Source organism: Eriocheir sinensis, chromosome 12 (genome assembly GCF_024679095.1).
Source record: "Eriocheir sinensis breed Jianghai 21 chromosome 12, ASM2467909v1, whole genome shotgun sequence".
NCBI classification, from domain to species: domain Eukaryota; kingdom Metazoa; phylum Arthropoda; class Malacostraca; order Decapoda; family Varunidae; genus Eriocheir; species Eriocheir sinensis.
This window is the reverse complement of record NC_066520.1, coordinates 7302406-7322157: the sequence shown is the minus strand read 5'-3', so window position 1 is coordinate 7322157 and position 19752 is coordinate 7302406. Positions and strand designations below refer to the sequence as shown.

General features: G+C 39.8%; 1 protein-coding gene across 5 annotated transcripts in view; it reads left to right on the top strand.

The window, feature by feature from the left end:
- Positions 1 to 8062: 8062 nt before the first annotated feature.
- LOC126997343 (uncharacterized) overlaps positions 8063 to 19752 on the top strand; it is a 118649-nt gene continuing 106959 nt past the window's right edge. The window contains exons 1-2 of one of the 5 annotated variants that reach the window (XM_050858390.1): positions 8063 to 12889; positions 14640 to 14688. In XM_050858390.1, coding sequence (XP_050714347.1) covers positions 14673 to 14688 — 16 coding nt within the window. In that variant the 5' untranslated portion in view covers positions 8063 to 12889; positions 14640 to 14672. Of the gene's footprint in view, positions 12890 to 12985; positions 13425 to 14639; positions 14689 to 19752 lie in introns of those variants that run through there. The other 4 variants (XM_050858392.1, XM_050858391.1, XM_050858388.1 and 1 more) reach the window with 4 other exon arrangements.

The window sequence follows — 19752 nt, the reverse complement described above, 5'->3', positions numbered from 1 at the left end:
CCGTTAGTACTTATGTAGTAGCAGTTATTAGTAATACATATAAATTTAGTTGTTACAAGCATGTGAAAGATAAAAAAAAAGTCAACTCCTAAAAAGTTCCAGTAGATATTTTTACTACAGGTAGTCCTCGAGTTAAAACAGGGTTTGGGATTGGCAGGCCAGTTTATAAGTCGAATGGCTAAGAGAGTGGACCAGGAGTCGGTTAGGAAGGCAAGAAGGTCAGATAATAAATGTCAACTCATTTCTTAAGAGTATTACTAGTATTATTGGCCTCGTCGTAAGTGTGAGCGGTAGTACGTTACATATGTCGTAACTCAGGGCCACCTGTATTTATAGTTTGCCCCCAAACTAGCAGTTTCAGAACTAGCAACATTTTTTCAGTCTTCTTATCACTAGACATGGGGTCTCATTGTAATATTTACATGGATATGCAAAAATCTAGAAGTATCAAGAATGTCATGCACACACACACACACACACACACACACACACAGTGCATTTTCCACAAATGGATTAAATGCCAGGGTTGACAAGAGTAACAAGTGAAATACCAACAGGATCAGTACTGGCCCCAGTAATGTTTTTGATTTACATAAATGAATGGTCGTAGCTACACTAAAGTCAGAGCCCAAGTCTGAGGTGTGCATTATTGTGCTCTGGCAACCTGTTATCACATGGCATGTTTGATTTTGTGGATAATACAGGTAACTCTCGATTTACACGAATATTGTGTCCTTGAAGAGGTCGCGTAAATCAAAAACAATGTAAATCAAACAAGAGGTAGGTTTCTATCGAAAAATAAATATTCACTTTATTCAGTGGGGAGGGAGAGAGAGAGAGAATATCCATATCACCGAGATATCCACTCAGGCACTCAGTCTCAGCCTCACTCGTGTGAGGAAGAAATGAGGGACACCATGAGTGACTGGCTAGTATTGGTACCAGTACCGAGCAGTCTGGTGCCGGTACCGTACCGTATAGCTGGTACTGTTAGTACTGGTAATGATACCGGTATGGTATTAGTACTGGTACCGGTACCTGCCCACCCCTATTGTTGAGTAGCGTGGCATCGTGGGTACTGTACTGAGCTCAGCTGTGTGGCCGCAGCGCCGTGTGAGTCCAGTTGCATGAGACATCTGGTGGCCACTCCATAAAATATTGCGTATAAGTGAAAAAAACGTGTAAATTAAACATTTATTTGGATTTTGGACCCCGTGTTATTTAAAAAACATGTAAACCAAACTCGCGTAAATCAAGAGTTACCTGTATATGATATCCTAGGTATAGGAAATCAGTCTGTTAAACTGAGATTTGGAGACAGGACTCTATGAGTGAGCTTACTTCCTGTGTATCACAATTAGAATACAACTGGGTAAATATACACACACACACACACATACAGAGTTGCTGTACAATATCTGGATGAGGAAATGATGAAAAAACTAATTGTGACAGTGATACGTCCAAGGTTGGAATATGGAGCAACAGTATAGCCGCAGGTTGGAATATGGAGCAACAGTATAGTCGCCGAGTACAGAGCTAAATATAAGGAAAGTAGAGAGGATTCGGAGGCAGCAACAAAGTTGATTCAAGGACTAAGAGATTTAACATATGAAGAGAAATTAAAGCAGTTGAACTTGCCAACACTTGAACAGAAGAGGGAGAGATCAGATTGCGGCATATAAGGTACTGAATGGGATGGAGAAAGTGGACAAGGAAGATCTAATAATATGGGACACAAGAGAATCAAGAGGTCATGGATGGAAGATGAAAAAGGAAGCCTGTAGAAGGGACATCAAGAAGAACAGCTTTCCACAAAGTAGTGGAGGACTGGAACGGCCTGGAAAGATACGTGGTCCACACAAAGGCGATTCATGAATTTAAGGACGTTAAATTATAATAGAGATGGGTCAGTATGAGTGTAGCTCCTTTCCCATATACCACAACTCGGTAAATACACACACACACACACTGAGGATTTTTTTTTTTTTTTTTTTTTTTTTTTTTTACTGGAGTGATGGATATGAAAATTAAGAAATGGTATGTAAATCAAACATTGTCAGCATCTGGAAATCTCACAAACTGAATTTGACACTACATTGGAATACTTTTTTCGTGTGGAAGTAGCACTGAGCAGACTTTATTTTTCCTTGAGCAGCTTTCTTAATGTTAGAAAACAAAGTACACCGAGTATTCAATATATGCAAGTTCGAAATATGCGAATTCGCTCATGTGCGACTACCCTAAATGTGCCAAGCATTCATTTTATGCAAGAAAAATTCGCTTTTATGCGAGTAGCGGTGCTGGTGCGACTGGTTGGTAAGGTATGGTGGCTGACTCACACTACAAGGTGGCGGGTGCAAATGTTTCCCCGCACTTTCCTTGCCTATAATTAACCTTTTCCTCCCTCTGATCCTAAAGTTAATCCTCAGGTAGCTAATTATCAGCTTAAATCCTAGACTTTGAGTGTGTCTCCCTGGAAGCAATCTTTAGTGCTTTAGTGCTTTATTATTGTGAAACGGTGCCAGAATAAATAATTAGCGGGTTCGAAACGTGTTGTGGAACATAACCTCGTATAATTAATGGTATGATAGGTTCGATATATGAGGCCGTGCGAGCGAAAACGTACAAAGCGCCATCTGGCCAAAAATGCGATTTTGTGGTATAACACTATTTTGACCCTTCCTTTATAAGCGAGGAATGTCGGTTTGTACAAAACTGCAGTGGAAATAGGCCTGGGAGTCCTTCAAAATAACCCTACATTATCACCTACGCAGTTGAAAGTGAGATAAGAAAGCAGTCGCGAGCGAAAATGTACAGAGCGCCAATAGCATCACTGCAAACGTGCAAGCTTTTCCGTCTAGCGCGTAGTGCAAACTCTTAGCATTTATTGTTTATTAGTATATTTTACGTTTTGTAACTTCCTTCATGTTCCGGATTATTATGAATATCATGAACTGTGTATGACATATTAAAAAGTTAATTAATATTGCACATCATGGATGTTTTTGAAAAACCTACTTTTTCGGACCTATATATATATTTTTTTTTATAACTGAGTACATGCCAATATTCTACATACCTTAACCTTCATTTTGGTCTTTGATTGAAGTGTCCACCTTAAAAACCAATGAAGTTATGATAATTTAAACATTGCAAAACTTTAAACGCGATTTCCCGCATTTAAAAAAATGGCGCTTTGTACGTTTTTGCTCGCACGGCCTCATATGTGAATTCACATTATACGAGCTTTTTGCAGAATGTATCCCTCACATATAATGAATACCTGGTATAATGTACAGGAAGACTCATTATATTAACATCAGTTGCCCAAGTCTGCAGCACAAGGAAGTTTTTGTATGAATGCTATTTTATTTATATGACACTACATTTGAATACTATTTTTGTGTGGAAGTAGTACTTAGCAGACTTTATTTTTCCTTGAGCAGCTTTCTTAAATGGTAGAAAAAAAGTACTGTACAGGAAAACTCATAATGTTAAGATCATATACATATTTTATTGCAGATTGAGATTAATTACACTAAACAAAGGAAAAATATAATTATCAATTCTATTTTGAAGTTAAGAATCTACTCAAATGACTAAGATGAGAGCATGAGTGATGGTAAAATGGTGTGAATATAAATTTTATGCTTTGTAGCAATCAGGCTATTCTGTAAATCACAATACTTTAGATAAAAATAAACCTTAATACTATGTTTCCCCACTGTATATATGAAACTAATGAATATAGTCATAGATGCTGTTATCCAATCAGCTTTAAAATATGTGAAAAGTTGTATATGAAGTCACATGCATCCAGAAACATGCTTGTGTTACTGACTTGTTATCATTTGTAATGAGGTATATTCAGAGTTGCTAGCCAGCGGGTGTCAGGGCACAGAGCCCACGAAGCTTGAACTATTCTTTCAATTATCACAAATCACTTGTCTTTCTCTGGGGCTTGTAACGATTACACTTCAATGTAATAAGTGATACTGTTGTTAACCCTTTCAATACGATGACGCCTACGTAGGCATCATGAAGCCCCAGTAGCATATACGATGATGCCTATGTAGGCGTCATATTTCTATTCTGTTTCTTCTTCTATTGAGTTGTCCCATACATTGTGTTGGTTACTAAGTAAAGACGCCGTATGCTGTCCTTGAAATCCTATTGCTCCTCTCACCATCCTTGTTCCCACCAATCACAAAAAATGAGCTACAGTATGCACCGCCTTCTTCCCGCCTTGTGTCTAAAATTAGGAAGTCTCATTGGCTGTCTCTCTCTCTCTCTCTCTCTCTCTCTCTCTCTCAGACACTGAGGCGCCGACACCATCACCTCTCGCCCACCTCTCTCTCTCTCTCTCTCTGACACCAAGGTGTCAACACCACCACTCCTTGCCTTTCGACGTGACCGTGACATGTTGACTGAAAATTAGCAGCATAATATACGGAGGCGACAAGCAGATACATGCCAGCTCAGGTTTCCCGCACGCGACTGAGCACGCCGTATATCAGCCAGGCGGGCTTTTTGAACATCCGGCGCGAAGGGGTTAATAAAAATATAGTTGATCATTCTCATTTTATTTATTGGTAAATGAGAGAATATAAATGACTGATGCAAGGTTCTCCACTTTAAAAATCTTTCTTGCATGAAAGCCTTGCGAAATCAAGCAGAACTGAACTTTAAAAAAAAATTCTACTTGTATTACAATATTTGCTGAGTACCTGCTTTGGGTGTATCAGTCTTGCCTTTGATGGAATTTATCAAAAACACTAAGAAGTCAAGCATCTCGACAACCCACCTCCCCTAAACTAGGACGGCCAGGTGTTTGGGTCCGCTACCAGCATATTACACTCTGCCCTCAAATGACTGCTGCATTTTGTTTGGGGTGGACCAAATCCTTGGGTGGATGCCTGCCGCAATGAAAAGGGTGGGAAGTAAATGGTGATGGCGTTTAAGGGCAGAGGTTGAGGGCGGAGTGTTACACTGGAAGCCGAAGTCAGTGTCCCCCAGAGAAATCAAACAATGGATGCTACAGTTTGTCTAGATATTTGACGCCCCAATGTTTTTGATAAATTCTGCCAAAGGTGTGAGACTGATACACCCACAGCAGGTACTCGGTTAATATTGTAATATAAATATATTTTTTTAAAAGATCAATGCTGCTTGATTTCGCAAGACTTTCATGTAGAAAAGATTTTTAAAGAGGAGAACCTTGCATCGGTCATATATTTTCTCTCGTTTACCAATAAATAAAAGAACGAGAATGATCAACTACATTTTTATTAACAACAGTGTCACTCATTGTATTGAAATGTAATTGTCAAGCCCCAGAGAAAGACAGGTAATTTAGGATAATTGAAAGAATATTTCAAGCTTCATGGGCCCTGTGACATGGTCGCTGGTGACACCTGCTAAGAATGACATAACTTGTTGGAGAGAAACTTGACTTGGTAAATAAGATTTGATTCACATAACCTGGCAGTTACTTCAATTTTTGCTTTTTCTTTTTTATATAATTGGCCTATGGCACCAGTAAGGTCTTTTTCCTGGAACCTGTTGGTCGGCCCCAGCCCCAGGCATCGTTTTTTTGCAGTGGCGCCTTTTAAGTGGACAGCATTCCAAAATGATTGCTTGATATCAATAACACCACTTAAGAGTTATTGCTGGTGTGTGCCCTAAGTACTCTGTTAGTATTTTGCATTCAAGTATTTTAATTTCTATATTCATGATGGGCTGACATACCTACAGATATGGGATTCCCCCATCCTCTTGGTAAAATTTTTTTTATCTAGAATGTTCCTGTTGATGGAGGACCCACACGAATGAGACTCACCAGTAACTCCTACATGTACAGGTTACTCACTTGGTTGGCTACCCTTGGTTTCAACAGCTAGATTCAACTACAAGATTTTGCATCTAAGGCCCCTATCACACGAGCGGTTTCTGCCGCTCCCGCACGTGCCAGACAGTTTAGCTTTACATTGATTCTTATGGGTGCGTTCACATGAAGCCAGCATTGCCACTCCGGCAGCCGCACCCTGTCGGACTGCCAGCAAGACCGCAATGGCAGATGCCGCACGACGGTTTCGGTGGTCATGTGTTGCTATGGGCGCCTTCACACATCCGATGTTTGCCGCATGCGGCGAGGGATAGTTGTCTGTCAGGTGCCACGCGGCTGCCGCTCGCCGGAGCAGCAGAAACCGTTCGTGTGAAAGGGCATGCAGCTGCCGCTCCGGCAGAAACCGTTCATGTGAAAGGGCATGTGGCTGCCGCTCATGTGAAAGGGGCCTTATAGCTTAAATTGTATGCAACCTACATCAAGATTATGATGCTATGGGTTCTCACAGAAGCCTGAGCAGTCATGGCAGTGCAAATGTAAACTTTTACATACTAATATAACTCCCGTACACAAAGGCCTCACTATAGATGTAGCACCCGAGTCAGAGGTGTGAATTATCATGCTCTAGCAAACTGCTGTCCCATGGCATGTTCGATTTTGTGGATAATATATGATACCCTACTAATAGGAAACAACTGCCAGTATCAATAACATGCAGGCAGTGATGACAAATAACATCAATTATAGTTGATTTTGAGTTTCTAATTACTATTAATAATGTCGCAGACAGCTATTTTGTAATACTTTTCTCTGCAGAAGGCAGCACCAAGGCTTTAATAATTATAGTGACCTTATAAATTAACAAAGCAGCTATCTGCCACAGTATTAAAAATAAGAAACTCAAAATAAACTATAATTAACATTATTTGTCATTAAAGCCTTCATGATGTTGATATTGGCAACTATTTCCTACATGTAGTAGCTATTAACCCTTCATTGCTAAACGCTCGCAGCGAGCATTAGGCATATTTGCTGGTGGCGCTAAACGCTCGCTGTGAGCTCCTCCCGCACTCAAATCTCCCGTGTATGAGTGTTCCAACACTAATTCTCACAATACAGGATTGCCAATTGAGTGGATTCTTCGCTAAATTTGGTGGAAAATCATATCAGCCCAGCGCGGCAACTCTACGGATGAGTAACTGGTGAATGTTCTTGCCCAATATAGTGGCATTTTTGCATAGCTTCACCAATCACCTGACTGATTCTTTGACCAAATAGTTGTAAATATTGCAGTTGGCAATACTCCCTTGCCAGAATCTGAAGAAAAGATGTCCACAGTTCGCTTAATACGGCTGATCATCCCGCACACACCGACGTAAGTGTTAATATTCAACACGCCCTGAACGTGCATGTACATTCGCAAGAGAGGCATACATAACCAACTCCTATAGATCTGGACCTCCTCTTTCCAATGGTGTTTTTGGTTTTTAGCTGTGATGAATAGTTTTTGAGATACAGAGGTTAAAAGAGACCCCCCATTGGGCTGCCCGACTGCGCCTGAGGGGATAGTCGCGTCCGCACCGCACGCAAGGAAAGGGTTAAGGGTAAAGTTGGGTGCAGGCACCATAGCTGTGTGTAGCTGTGGTGCTCATCTCCATACCATTGGCTCTTTGATCCTGTGGTGGGTGAGAACCCATTACCCCATAACATGAGAAGTCCAAGACTGCTACAGTTTACCTTTCCCAGTCCTTAGGTACCCATTTATCAACAAACTCAAAAGGGAGGATGAACAGCTGGGTGAACTGCACGCCGACTGCCCTGGGCCAGGATTCAAACCCAGGCACCCTAACCACTGCTCCACAGAGGTATAGGCTTTCATATCATCCACAAAATTGCCATAGCACAATAATACACACCTCAGACACAGGCACTGTTACTATAGTACCTGTGTAATTGCAGTTAACCCTTTCTTTGCATGTGGTGCGGGACACTACTATCCCCTCAGGCGCAGTCGGGCAGCCCAATGGGGGATCTCTTAACCTCTATATCTAAAAAATTATTCATCACAGCTAAAAACCAAAAACATCATTGGAAAGAGGAGGCCCAGATCTATAGGAGTTGGTTATGTATGCCTCTCCTGCGAACGTACATGCACGTTCAGGGAGTGATGAATGTGAACACTTACATAAGTGTGTGCGGGATGATCAGCCATATTGAGGGAACTGCAGATATCTCCTTAAGGTTCTGGCAAGGTAGTATTACCAACTGCAATATTTACAACTATTTGGTCAAAGAATCAGTCAGGTGATAGGTGAAGCTATGCAAAAAATGCTGCTATATTGGACAAGAACATCCACCAGTTACTCGTCCTAAAATTTTCCACGCTGGGCTGATATGATTTTCCACCAAATTTAGTGGAGAACCCACTCAATTGGCAATCCTGTGTTGTAAGAAATATTGTTGGAACACTCTCATACGCGGGAGATTTGAGCGCGGCTGGAGCCCGCAGCGAGCATTTAGCACCACCAGCAAATACACCTAACACTCGCTGCGAGCGTTTAGCAATGAAAGGGTTAATGGAGGCATGGAAATTAGTGCTATCAAATGAAGCATTTCAAGAACATGCAGGGCCACCTTTTCCGTTTATGAAATCGGTATGTTAATAATCATAATATATAAAAAAATCTAGCTTCTGGCTTCCTGCACTCACCTCATAGCACCATGTATAGAGTCCGGAATACAACAAAATATCTGTTATACTGTAGTGGTGTACCAATGTATTTTAATTAAACTACAATTGCTGAAGTGAGGTAAGCAACATGGGGGGTTGATCTTGTGATATCACTTGCCTCGCATCGACCAACTAGTCAGGCGTTCTGAGGCAACTTTTCAGACTAAAATTCAAAGATGTGTGGCATTATGGTCAATTTTTTCATACAAATGCCTAAGAAAAGTGCAGAAACAACAGTGGGATCAGACTCCGGGTGGTAGTAAGGCAAACCCCAGCAAGAGATGATCAACCAATCAGCTTACAGCAGCTCAAGGTTACGCGACTCAGCCAATCAGTGGGCTTCACCCGCTCTCCCTCACCACATCTATAAGGCAAGACTTACTCTCTCTCCAATATTCTCTCTACACCAGACCATGCTCTTGTACTTCTTTTTGCTCTTATTTTAGAATTTATTTGTTTCCATGGCAGAGTCTTTCAAGAGATGATGAAGGCATTGCCTCACCCTCTGGTGTTTGGAAAAAAGTTAGGAAGGAAAGTGATAGAAAAACTGGGAAAAAGAGAAGCATATTCTGCGGAAAAAATATGTGTCTACACAGAGAGAAAACTATGGCAAAAGCATCAGTGAAACAACAATGATATCCTCAAATTAATATAGTTGCTGTAAGCTCGTTTTCTTGAGCATGTTGATTGCCTCGCTACTGCTCGAATTTTGATTTACAGCAAAGACAAGCAATGCTCAACTAACTTCAACTGCAGTTTTCTTGTTTACTTGTACGTGTCACTTGTCTCACTTCAGCAGGGAGTGCCACAATTCCATTATATTGAACATCAGTTTATACATATTGCTTTTAATGCACTATTGATTATTAGATAAATTTCATTACCATGTGTAGGAGAAAATATAATACTCTTTCATACTGTGCTGATATATTTTATTTTAATTCTTTAGATATTCATTTAAACGGCATACATAGCTAGGTATTTTAGCTTTTGATTTTTCAAAATATAAAACAGAAAACTATCTTGCTCTATATTAACCATTTTATCTCCTATGGATTATCATATGGTAATTATCTTAAGCAAAGTTGATGTATGTTTAATTAGTTCAACTATGATTCCACATGCCACGCAGAATAATTAAATTTCTGTATATATATATGTATATATATATATATATATATATAGATATATATATATATATATATATATATATATATATATATATATATATATATATATATATATATATATGAGTGGAGCTAAGTCGGTCAATGTAGGCGAAGAATACTCACCAAGAGACTGGTGGAGACAAAACTTAACGTAAGTGACACTGTTTACTGACTAAATTGTTAGGCAGTATTGCAGTATTCTATACTCCTGACACTGAAATACCCATGTCTGCATTCTGTTGATGAGCGAGGCAAGGTTACCTTAAACCTAAAAATATAGTTTGGATGCTTAAAACTGTGACCCTTGGTGGTGGTAACCATGGAATGTAAGTATGTCTAATGGGTCAATGACTGAGAACTTATGAAAGATTTTATAGCACTTTATGAGATTACCTCTGAGGGTTTCTATCTAGTTTTAAATCCATTGCACAGCAGAGTTTTACACGTTTTTCTGACATACCTTGTCATAATATTCATCTTTTTTTGTGAGCATTTCCTGCTGAAATTGCTGAATGAAGAGCCAGGGGGGTGAACCCCACCCTGTTATTAGCTTTGGTTAGATGTGTCAAGTTTAATTAGATAATTATTTCCTTTTTGCCACTTCCTATTTTTGGTGATTTTTCTTTCACTTGATACTTTAATTCATACAAGTATTTTGAGACCTCATTTATAGTGCAAATGGATAAAAAACAAATCATGAATATGACAATAGGGACCTGCAGTGAACTCACTCTATCTGCCACCCAGTGGCCCTCTTGGAACTTCTATCAGCTCCAAACCTGCAGACCTCTTGAGTTCAACTAGGCTTAAGTGACATTTTTCTGTACCAAACTGTCAACATATCAGAGTTGTAATGGTCAATATTATGTTTACACCAAAAATTCTCAGTGCTGTAGGTTATTCATGATATTATAATGAAAATGACAAAATAAAACACATTCAATGATATATTCTGCAACACTCCATCCAGTGATTCATAGGAATGCATCAATGGGGGCTTATGGATAAATATTTCCTTCATTCAAGAAAAGAGAGGGCAAGCAAGTCAAACAATGGTGTTATGCTTTCACTTTCTTTAAAGTAGTGGTGGAAGGTGTTGAAAATTTTGCCACCCAACATTTCCTCCGGCTGGAACGCCCCTGCCTCACACACGATGCATTCCTCTCTCTCTCCAATCAGAGTGCGAGAGGTTGTTTACACTGTTGCAAAACATATCGTACGCTCCCAGAAGCAAGCATTAAAGCTATTTCATATTTCTAATTTAAATCATAATACATACATCTTTAGCATCTTATAATATTACATTCACTGTATTGAACTTAAAAGAACAACACATAGCATGTGACGATTGTTTCTGTGGGAAAAAATATATATTTTAATTCACTCTTTCTTGTGTTTCTCCATTCCTTAAGTGCTACTATTAGGTTAATTGTCTCTATACCATAGCTATGAGAAAAATACGTGATTCTAAATACTAACAAAATACTTGTAAGAAAAATCATTTTACAAATTCTGCATGCATATTTTTGTAGTTCCAAGACAGCCACAAGGTGTCAGGTCAAGCTCATTGCAAGACCCTATTGGGTCCTACTGATAGTCCTCATCCATATCTATTGTACGGTGTATGATAAAAAAAAAAGTTAATAATTTCAGGTAAATGTGTAGTTTAGCTCTGCCACCTCAACGTACCATATACACCATATTATGAATTGAAGGGCAAAATTACATGCTCTTAACCATAATAAGAAGGCACACATGGTTAGAAAATAACCCATGCAATCTAAGCAAACTTAACCAAACCTAACTGCTGCACCCCAAACTGCAGGCACCACCCCAACTGTCTCCTACACAATGGTGACACTGGCATGGTTGTTAGATTTGCTATGGTTAAGTTGGTTTCTAGCCATGTGTATCTTCATATTATGATAGTTAAAGTGTATTTTCAACCATTAATATGAAGGTGTATATGGTATTACAAGGTGGCAGAGCCAGATTAACCATTACCATTTTTCAAATTGGGCATGATGATTTAGACAATTTTATGGAAAACATTTGTTGATGTTTGAGAATAGCATGCTACAAGGGACAGCCATTAAAGTTTCCTCTTCCTGTGGTCAATACTAACAGGGCCCTACCAATGCTGTATTGAGTTGCTGAAGCTGAGCATCTTGGTCCTCTTATATGAAAGTCAGTAGACAGAGTAGGCATGTGCATGTCTCTTGTTGAGGATGTCGAACTCTTCCTTTATCAAATTCCTGGATAGGTATTGTAAAGTTATTTCCATATATGTGGCGGCTCGGTATAATGGACGGCTTCAATGGTTAGTAATGCTATACTCATGTACACAACTCCATACTGGACCAAAAATTCACCTTACTCACAATTCCGTGTAACATTTACCCATTTTCATTTTACACATCAATTGTGCCTATGGGGCAGCGTGTGCCTTGACCTCACACGTATTGGCGGGGGTGGCGGGTCATCACGAGCTGCAGAATCTAACCCTTCTTGGCCGAGAAGTGCTAGTTTGGGTTCTGGCCCGAGTCATGGTCCGTATTTCTAAAGATCTCGGACTCCCATTACGACTATTTCCCAAGGCCACAGAGAAGATTGACCGTGTTTTCGTGAGTGATTTTCCCGATCAAGATGTAGAGGTCGTGTACGGCTATCACCAAGAACACAAGGCACTACATGAAAAGCTTATCAACTTCTCCGAGAGGCTTTCAAACGGGCGAACTGAGGCGCCGAGACGTTTAAGAATACTCCAGCAGGCTTATGCCCTAGTGGCCCGCCCCGCCCCGCCCCCCGGGGCTCAGCGGCTGGAGCAGTGCTCGGGTCAGGGAGGCGGGGCAGCGGGGCACCTACACACCTTCTTCTTCTTCTTTTGACCTGTGTCGCCTCGCGTCGCCTAGCAGGTCCTCCTCCCTTGGCCTCTCTTCTGCTCACGCCCACACTCCGCTCCTCCGCGGCGCCACAGCCCCTCCTCGCCCCGTACCGCCCCGCCGCCCTCGCCTCCCCGGGTTTGTTTACCCCGTGGTGCAAATGGCCGCCGGCGGGAAGGCGAGGCAGCGCGGGGCCTCTGGCGGCCACACAAGCAAGCCTTGCCGAGCATCATGACACCTTAACCGCTCTCTCCTTACTGTGAGTGTTGGCCATCAGTGCGTTAAGTGGATATAATATCGCGCAATGTGTGGGCCCAGATATTATAAGAGCTTTGGGGAACCAGTAGAACAAGTAACATATGTGGAATGTGCCACGATATCTGTATAGGAAAGGTTTTTTCTTGGCTTGTTATTCGCTACCATTGCAAAGGGGTGGCCATATTGATATGAAATTAACAATGGAACATTGGGGCCTTTGAAAATCGAGACATCCTTGTATATTCTCGTGGCAGTTCGCGTTATTGTTGCAGTGAACAAACTGAAAAGACATATCACTGACTTGATATTGTGTTTACGTGGAGGTCCAGTGTGTGTTCTGCAGTAGGCCACTCGGGCTTACGAGTGTTCGATGATGCCAAGGCCCATGAGCCAGTAACAAGGCAGCCAGACAGTGATGCCTCAAGCATATGGAATCCTTGCACTGAGTTGTTTGCTGGGTTGTATTGTGCTCTAAACTTGTCTAATGCTATGTCGCTATGCACAATGCTCACCAAGACCATTTGCACAGACGAGTGGTAGGTGATTGTATGTTTTCTAAATGGAAAGGAAGACATCATTGGAAAGAACCAGTAACTCATGGCTCAGTATCAAACATAATAGAGATTGTGGTTGTGTTAGGCCATCAAGGATGATATATATATATATATATATATATATATATATATATATATATATATATATATATATATATATATATATATATATATATATTTTAGATCGAAAGTTGTATTACAACTGAAAAGTAGGTTTTCTGATAAATGTTGAAATTACCTGATATATATTAAGTTTTAAGTGTATTTGCTTAATATGAACTAAAATCAGGAAGATGAGCAGAATGAATTTGTTAGTATAATGCTACCAATTGTAATAAAGGTTTACTGGACTGCTTGCAGTCAAAGGGTCTGGTACCTCCCACTTTCTGGAGCTACCTCTTAATCTCTTTATTTATCTTAGGTATTTAAAGTTCAGAGACTTCATGAATTCTTTGCAATGTATTTAAGTTGGTTATTTAATATCTTTCTGTAGTCTAATGGAAATCTGTTGGGTGAGTTTCAGTTTAGAACAGCTCATTGGCCATAATGTTGTGACAGTTGCTTGTTATCTTTGCTAATCTTTGAAATGTTCATTGATACTTAAATGTAAATTGTAGCTTTAACATGTTGACATTAATTTGAGGGTTGTTTTCACCATATTTTTCATTAAAATTGGCACTATTTAGTTTTAATCCACAGTGTTGTTCTGATATTGCACAGCAGTTATTAGGTAGGGTTTACTTACGAGTGTGTTTGTGGAAATTTGTAAGTTTGCTGCAATCAGTCTACTTATGATTGTGCATTTTCAGTTTTTGCACTAAAATGTTTTACATGCATTTAATTGTCAATTGATATTCAGTAGGACCCAGCTGTCGACAAACCTTGGGATTGTCTGAGTTGCTTGGATGGTGTGCAAATACATAAAAGTACTCATGCGTATAGATTTTGTGTTGGTAATCTTCTGCCAACCGTTAGATAGCTAATGTCTTTGATAGTCAAAAGTTTTGATTACTAGTTGTTTTATCTTTCATGTACACTCTCACCTTAGCTGTTTGGTTTCATTTATTGCTTCTCCAGTAATTGGTTTGCATGCATCCACCATACTTATTTGCTTGTTTCATTATGTGATCTGGACATTTTTATGTTAGATTGACTTTGTCTCCATTGTTTAGCTGAATTATTTTTCTCACATTTCAGAAGCGGAAAGAATTCCAGAAGCACCCATTCAAGATGGATTATCCAAAGGGTAAAGTGTCCACTTGAACTTTCAGTGAAAGAATTTCTGGATAACGTACAATAATCTTTACTGCAATTTACTCTTTGTTTTTAGTCATCTCACTTGGCAAAAGTAAATGGAAAGTCAGTTTCAGTTTAAGAAAATGAGAGAGAAAATCTAAGACATTCATGATAATTTTTTTTTATACTGTAATTTACACATGTACACAAATTTTCCTATGAAAAAAGATAAAATCTAAAGGTCAGTGGATTGTAACTGTGGATTGTAACTAACAAAATCCCATTACTGAAGCATTTATTCAAAATCTTTCAGGGTAAGCAAGGGGAAAAATATACTTAGTTATGGGTATGTATCCCATTGTCATCACTTTTAACCTAGAATTATATATATACCGGGTATATATATATATATATATATATATATATATATATATATATATATATATATATATATATATATATATAGATAGATAGATAGATAGATAGATAGATAGATAGATAGATAGATAGATATATAGATATATAGATAGGATGGGCTTGTGTTCCTTGGTCTTACCCCTTATTAATCTAATTTAACAATTAAACAGAGCTGGGATCACTGAAAGAAGTAACTATTTTTGCAGATTTTCATAAAATTTGCAGGACTAAATAAATGTTTGCAACAGTAGAGACCTGATGAAACTCTTCACTTGTAATTGCATTTGAAAACAAATAATATATCAAGGATTGGGGCACCAGTCAATAATACAAACTATCCATTCAGTGCCTCAAGTACACAGTTAGCTTTGAGAAAGGAAAGTGACACACACACACACACACACACACTCGCGACGTTAATGATATGGCGGAGGGAGTAAACAGTTATATGAGTTTGTTTGTTGAAGGTGCCAAGTTACTTAAGAAGGTTGGAAGTGAAGAAGATTGTCAAGCACTGCAACAGGACCTGGACAGGATATGGGAGGGGAGTTGTAGATATGAAATCAAATTTAACACCAGAAAGTGCAGTATGATGGAATTTGGAAAGAGTGAGAAGAGAATTTCAGGTAACTACACAATGGGAAATGAAAGCTTTTAGAAAATGTCAAAGGAAAAGGATTTGGAAGTAATTTTATCGGATAATTTGTCGCCAGTGAAACACAAACAGAATTGTAGGTGAGACATACAACCTGGTGAGGAACATAAAAGTAGCATTTCAATATTTTTGAGGAAATGATGAAGAAATTGATTGTGACAGTGATACACCCAAAGTTGGAATATGCAGCAATAGTGAGGTTGTCAAGTACAAAGGAAATTAGAGAGGATTCAGAGGGCAGTAACAAAGTTGGTTCCAAGACTAAGAGACAACATAAGTTGAGAGAGTAGATCTGATGGAGGTGTATAGAGTGCTGAATGGGATGGAAAAGGTGAATGAGGAAGATCTAATAACATGGGATACAAGAGACTCAAGAGGCTATGGAAGGAAAATGTAAAAGTTGCCTGTAGAAGAGATATTAAGAAGAACAAAGAAACATGGAGGCCTGGAATTGCCTAGAGAAGGATGTGGTCCATGCAAAGATAATTCATGAATTCAAGGACGTTAGATAATAGTAAATACAAAGATGGGACAGTACAAGGGTAGTTCCTTTCCTATCACAACTAGGTAAATACACACACACACACACACACACACACACACTGTGGCTGCGGTCCTTGTGTAGTAGGTGCGTTGCGTAGTGTGAAGACGTGTGGTAGGCGTGCCTGCTGTACCATGGTAATTATTGCAGTCCTGAGGCTGTTGGTCCCTCCAATCAAAAGGAATGGCACTGGACTGCCATGCAGAAGCTAGCACTACATACAACCCATGGATCATGGCTTCATCCCCTGCTTTCAGCATCTCCACACTGATATTACAGACCCCAGCTGCTTTTACACCCAACAGTTTCTTCACAGCCTCTCTCACCTTTGCAAGAGAGGGTGGAGTTTCGTCTATTAGTGGATCAGCAATTGACATGTGCATCCCAGCCAGAGGGAGCTGTTCATTTGTGGGTTGTGCCATGCTCAACTGCCCAAAGTACTCAGCCCAATGAGTGTGGTACCCATCCGCATCTGATACTATCTGCCAATTAGTCATTCAGATAGTACTCATCTGAAATGTGGATATGGAGCGGAGCTTTTTCCAGAGTTCGAAAGACAGGTCTAAGGTTGTCTGAATTTAGACAACCCTTGGCTTCCTCAGTGAGACCTCTGACATACCTCTCATTATCCTTCCTCAGAATGGCTTTACTCCTTCATTAAAGAGTCCTGTATTTCTCTTGAGTCCTCAGTCAGTCTGGCAGCATGACTTTCCTCCATATTCTCTAGTGTCTCCCTTGAGGCAGTGCCACTCCAAAACTTTGGATGCATACCAGGGCACTCCCCAGCAGCTTTGAGAGTTTCACTTTCAAAGGCATCCCAAAACTCCAATGTCCTTCAGAGTACCAAGCACTTCAGACCAATTTAAGACTGCCACTGCAATCTCCTCAGCACACTCCTGGTCCTTCAGTTTCTTGAGATGAAGCCCTGGTTGGTTGCATCTTGAGATTTTTCTTGGACCTGATGCATATCCTCAGTTTTGCAAGAAGTCTGTTGTTGGTCACAAGAAGCACTTCAGAAAACCCTTCAGTTCTGGAGGATCATCCAAAGAATGCTAATAAGGATGTGATTAATCTCCTTTGCCACACTGCCAGCATTGCTATACCAAGTCCAGCAGCGAGGCTTGCGTCTCTGGAACCAGAAACCAGCAATCCTTAGCCTTCTGGACTTTGCAAAGTTCAGAAGGAATCAACTGTTTACATTTTTGGTACCAGTTATTGGTGCCTTAGAATTGATCATTTCATTTATATTAGCTAATCCAATCACTTTATATTAACCCCTTCCCGGCGGAGGATCTATATATTGACGTTTCGAAATTGGAACTTTTTGTCGGCGCTTCTATATATAGACGTTTGCTCTCATTTGCCCACATTAGATTGTAGCATGGTCTATTTATAGACAATTCCTTACTACTAACAAAATTAAGAAAACAAATTGTTAGTGGGCATCTCAAACCCCCTGACACTTACTGACATTGCCTCTCAAGGACAGTCACCGCTTGTGCTTTGTCGGTGGCGGATGTACTACGCACATCAGCTAACACCGGGAATTTTTGCATTTTTTTTATATTTTCTTTTATTATTATAGTCTATCATGTCAAGGAGAAAGAGACCTCTTAAGCTGGAAGAAATGACTTCTTTGGTAGCTGAGGTTATAGTTGCTGATTTTTTTGATAATTTTGATGATCCTGACTCATCTACTGTCAGTGATTACACTCTAAACCTTCATATAAATATATAAATATACGTATAACCAATCTAACTTAAATAACATCTATATATAGATTCAAATGTTTGTTCAGTTTTGCGGCAGAGTCTATATATAGACGTCAATCTGGAATGCCCACTTGCGGGGAATCTATATATACACGTATGGATGAAAATCGACAGCGTCGTAAAGGAGCTGCCTCGTACAGGTCTACCAGTCTCTTGTAGACTCCTGCATTCTTATGTCTATACACAGACGATTATTTTTTTGGTAGTACATACATCTGCCCTGCTGCCGGGAAGGGGTTAACATTATGCTGAGTAACACAAGTGTCTGTACTGTCTCACCTTTCTAACTGAATCATCACCAGGGAAAGGGATGGTTCAGACAGTTTGATAACTTATGTTTCATCTATTCCTAAAAATTTAAAAAAGCTGTTGTTGTGATATCAACAAACTAAAGAGCCTAAAGATGAAGGAACATTTTTGAGATCAACAAAATTAACAGCTGCTTCAACTCTTTTTCTAAAAATGTTTTTAAAAAGTGGCTGAATCATCACTTCTCTCCCCAATGCTACAACTTGGTAATTTCTCCCCCCCTCCCCACACATACACACACAATTACGGCTGTTTAATCTTAACATTTATTGTATTCTCAATTACTGAACCACACTATTACATGAAAGTAACATTCATAACACTGGGTTACAAAAAAAAAGAAATGCGGGCAAAGTTGTCTTAAGTATTTTCAACTGATTTAGGCCAAATTTGCACTGCTGAATCCGAAAATGGCACCCGTTTCTCTCGATCAGGTCAGGTTTTTGTGCTAAATCAATTTTTAAAAAATCGATTACATTTTTGGTTGATTTTTGTAAATATTTCTCGTCCGAAATAGGCTTTTAAGATTAAAAAATTGTTTTCTAACACAATTAATTAATTAAATGTTACAAAAATTGATTAGTGTACATTGAATAGTAGACATTGATAAAGGTAAGTACATGTAAATTGGATATTAGGTCATCATTGTTCAAAAATTCAGGGCATGAACTTCCGTTTCTTCAAACTCCTAGAATGCTCAGCGGTAGGGATGTCTCTCTTCAGAGTCCAGCAGTAATCAGCCATCATGACTGCATCCCAGCATCCCTGATACCTGGTCTCCATCTCTTTAATGTCCTGATGGAATCTCTCCCTCTGCTCGTCACTCATTTATCCCAGATTCTCAGGAAACCGATCCATATGTGAGAATAAGTGATGCATTTTGATGCTCATGTTGCATCCGAGGTTTCCGAAAGCAGTCAGCATATTGGCGACAAGTTCTGCGCAGTTCCTGGCCTTCTTGTTGCCAATAAAGCTCTTCACGACAAGAACAGAAGCCTTCCACGCTTCCAGTTCCACTTCGTTCGTTGAGTTTTCAAACTCTGGATCTCTGATGAGCTAACGGAGTTGAGGACCATCAAAGATGCCAGCTTTCAACTTCCCCATGGTCAATCCTGGAAAACCATGGCACAAGTACGTGAAGCAGCCACCATCCTTGTCCAGAGCTTTGGTGAACTGTTTGATCATGTACATGTGCAATGGTAGGAAGAGTATCCTGTCTCTGTCTACCAGAGGGTTGTTTATGATGTTCCTTGCTCTGCAAGCTCTGCAAGGCACCAATTCCTCCAGTACAGGCCAGTCCTTCTTCGTGTAATGCTGAGCCTTGTCCCTACTATCCCATGTGCACAGAAAGCACGGGTACTTGGTGAACCCGGACTGTT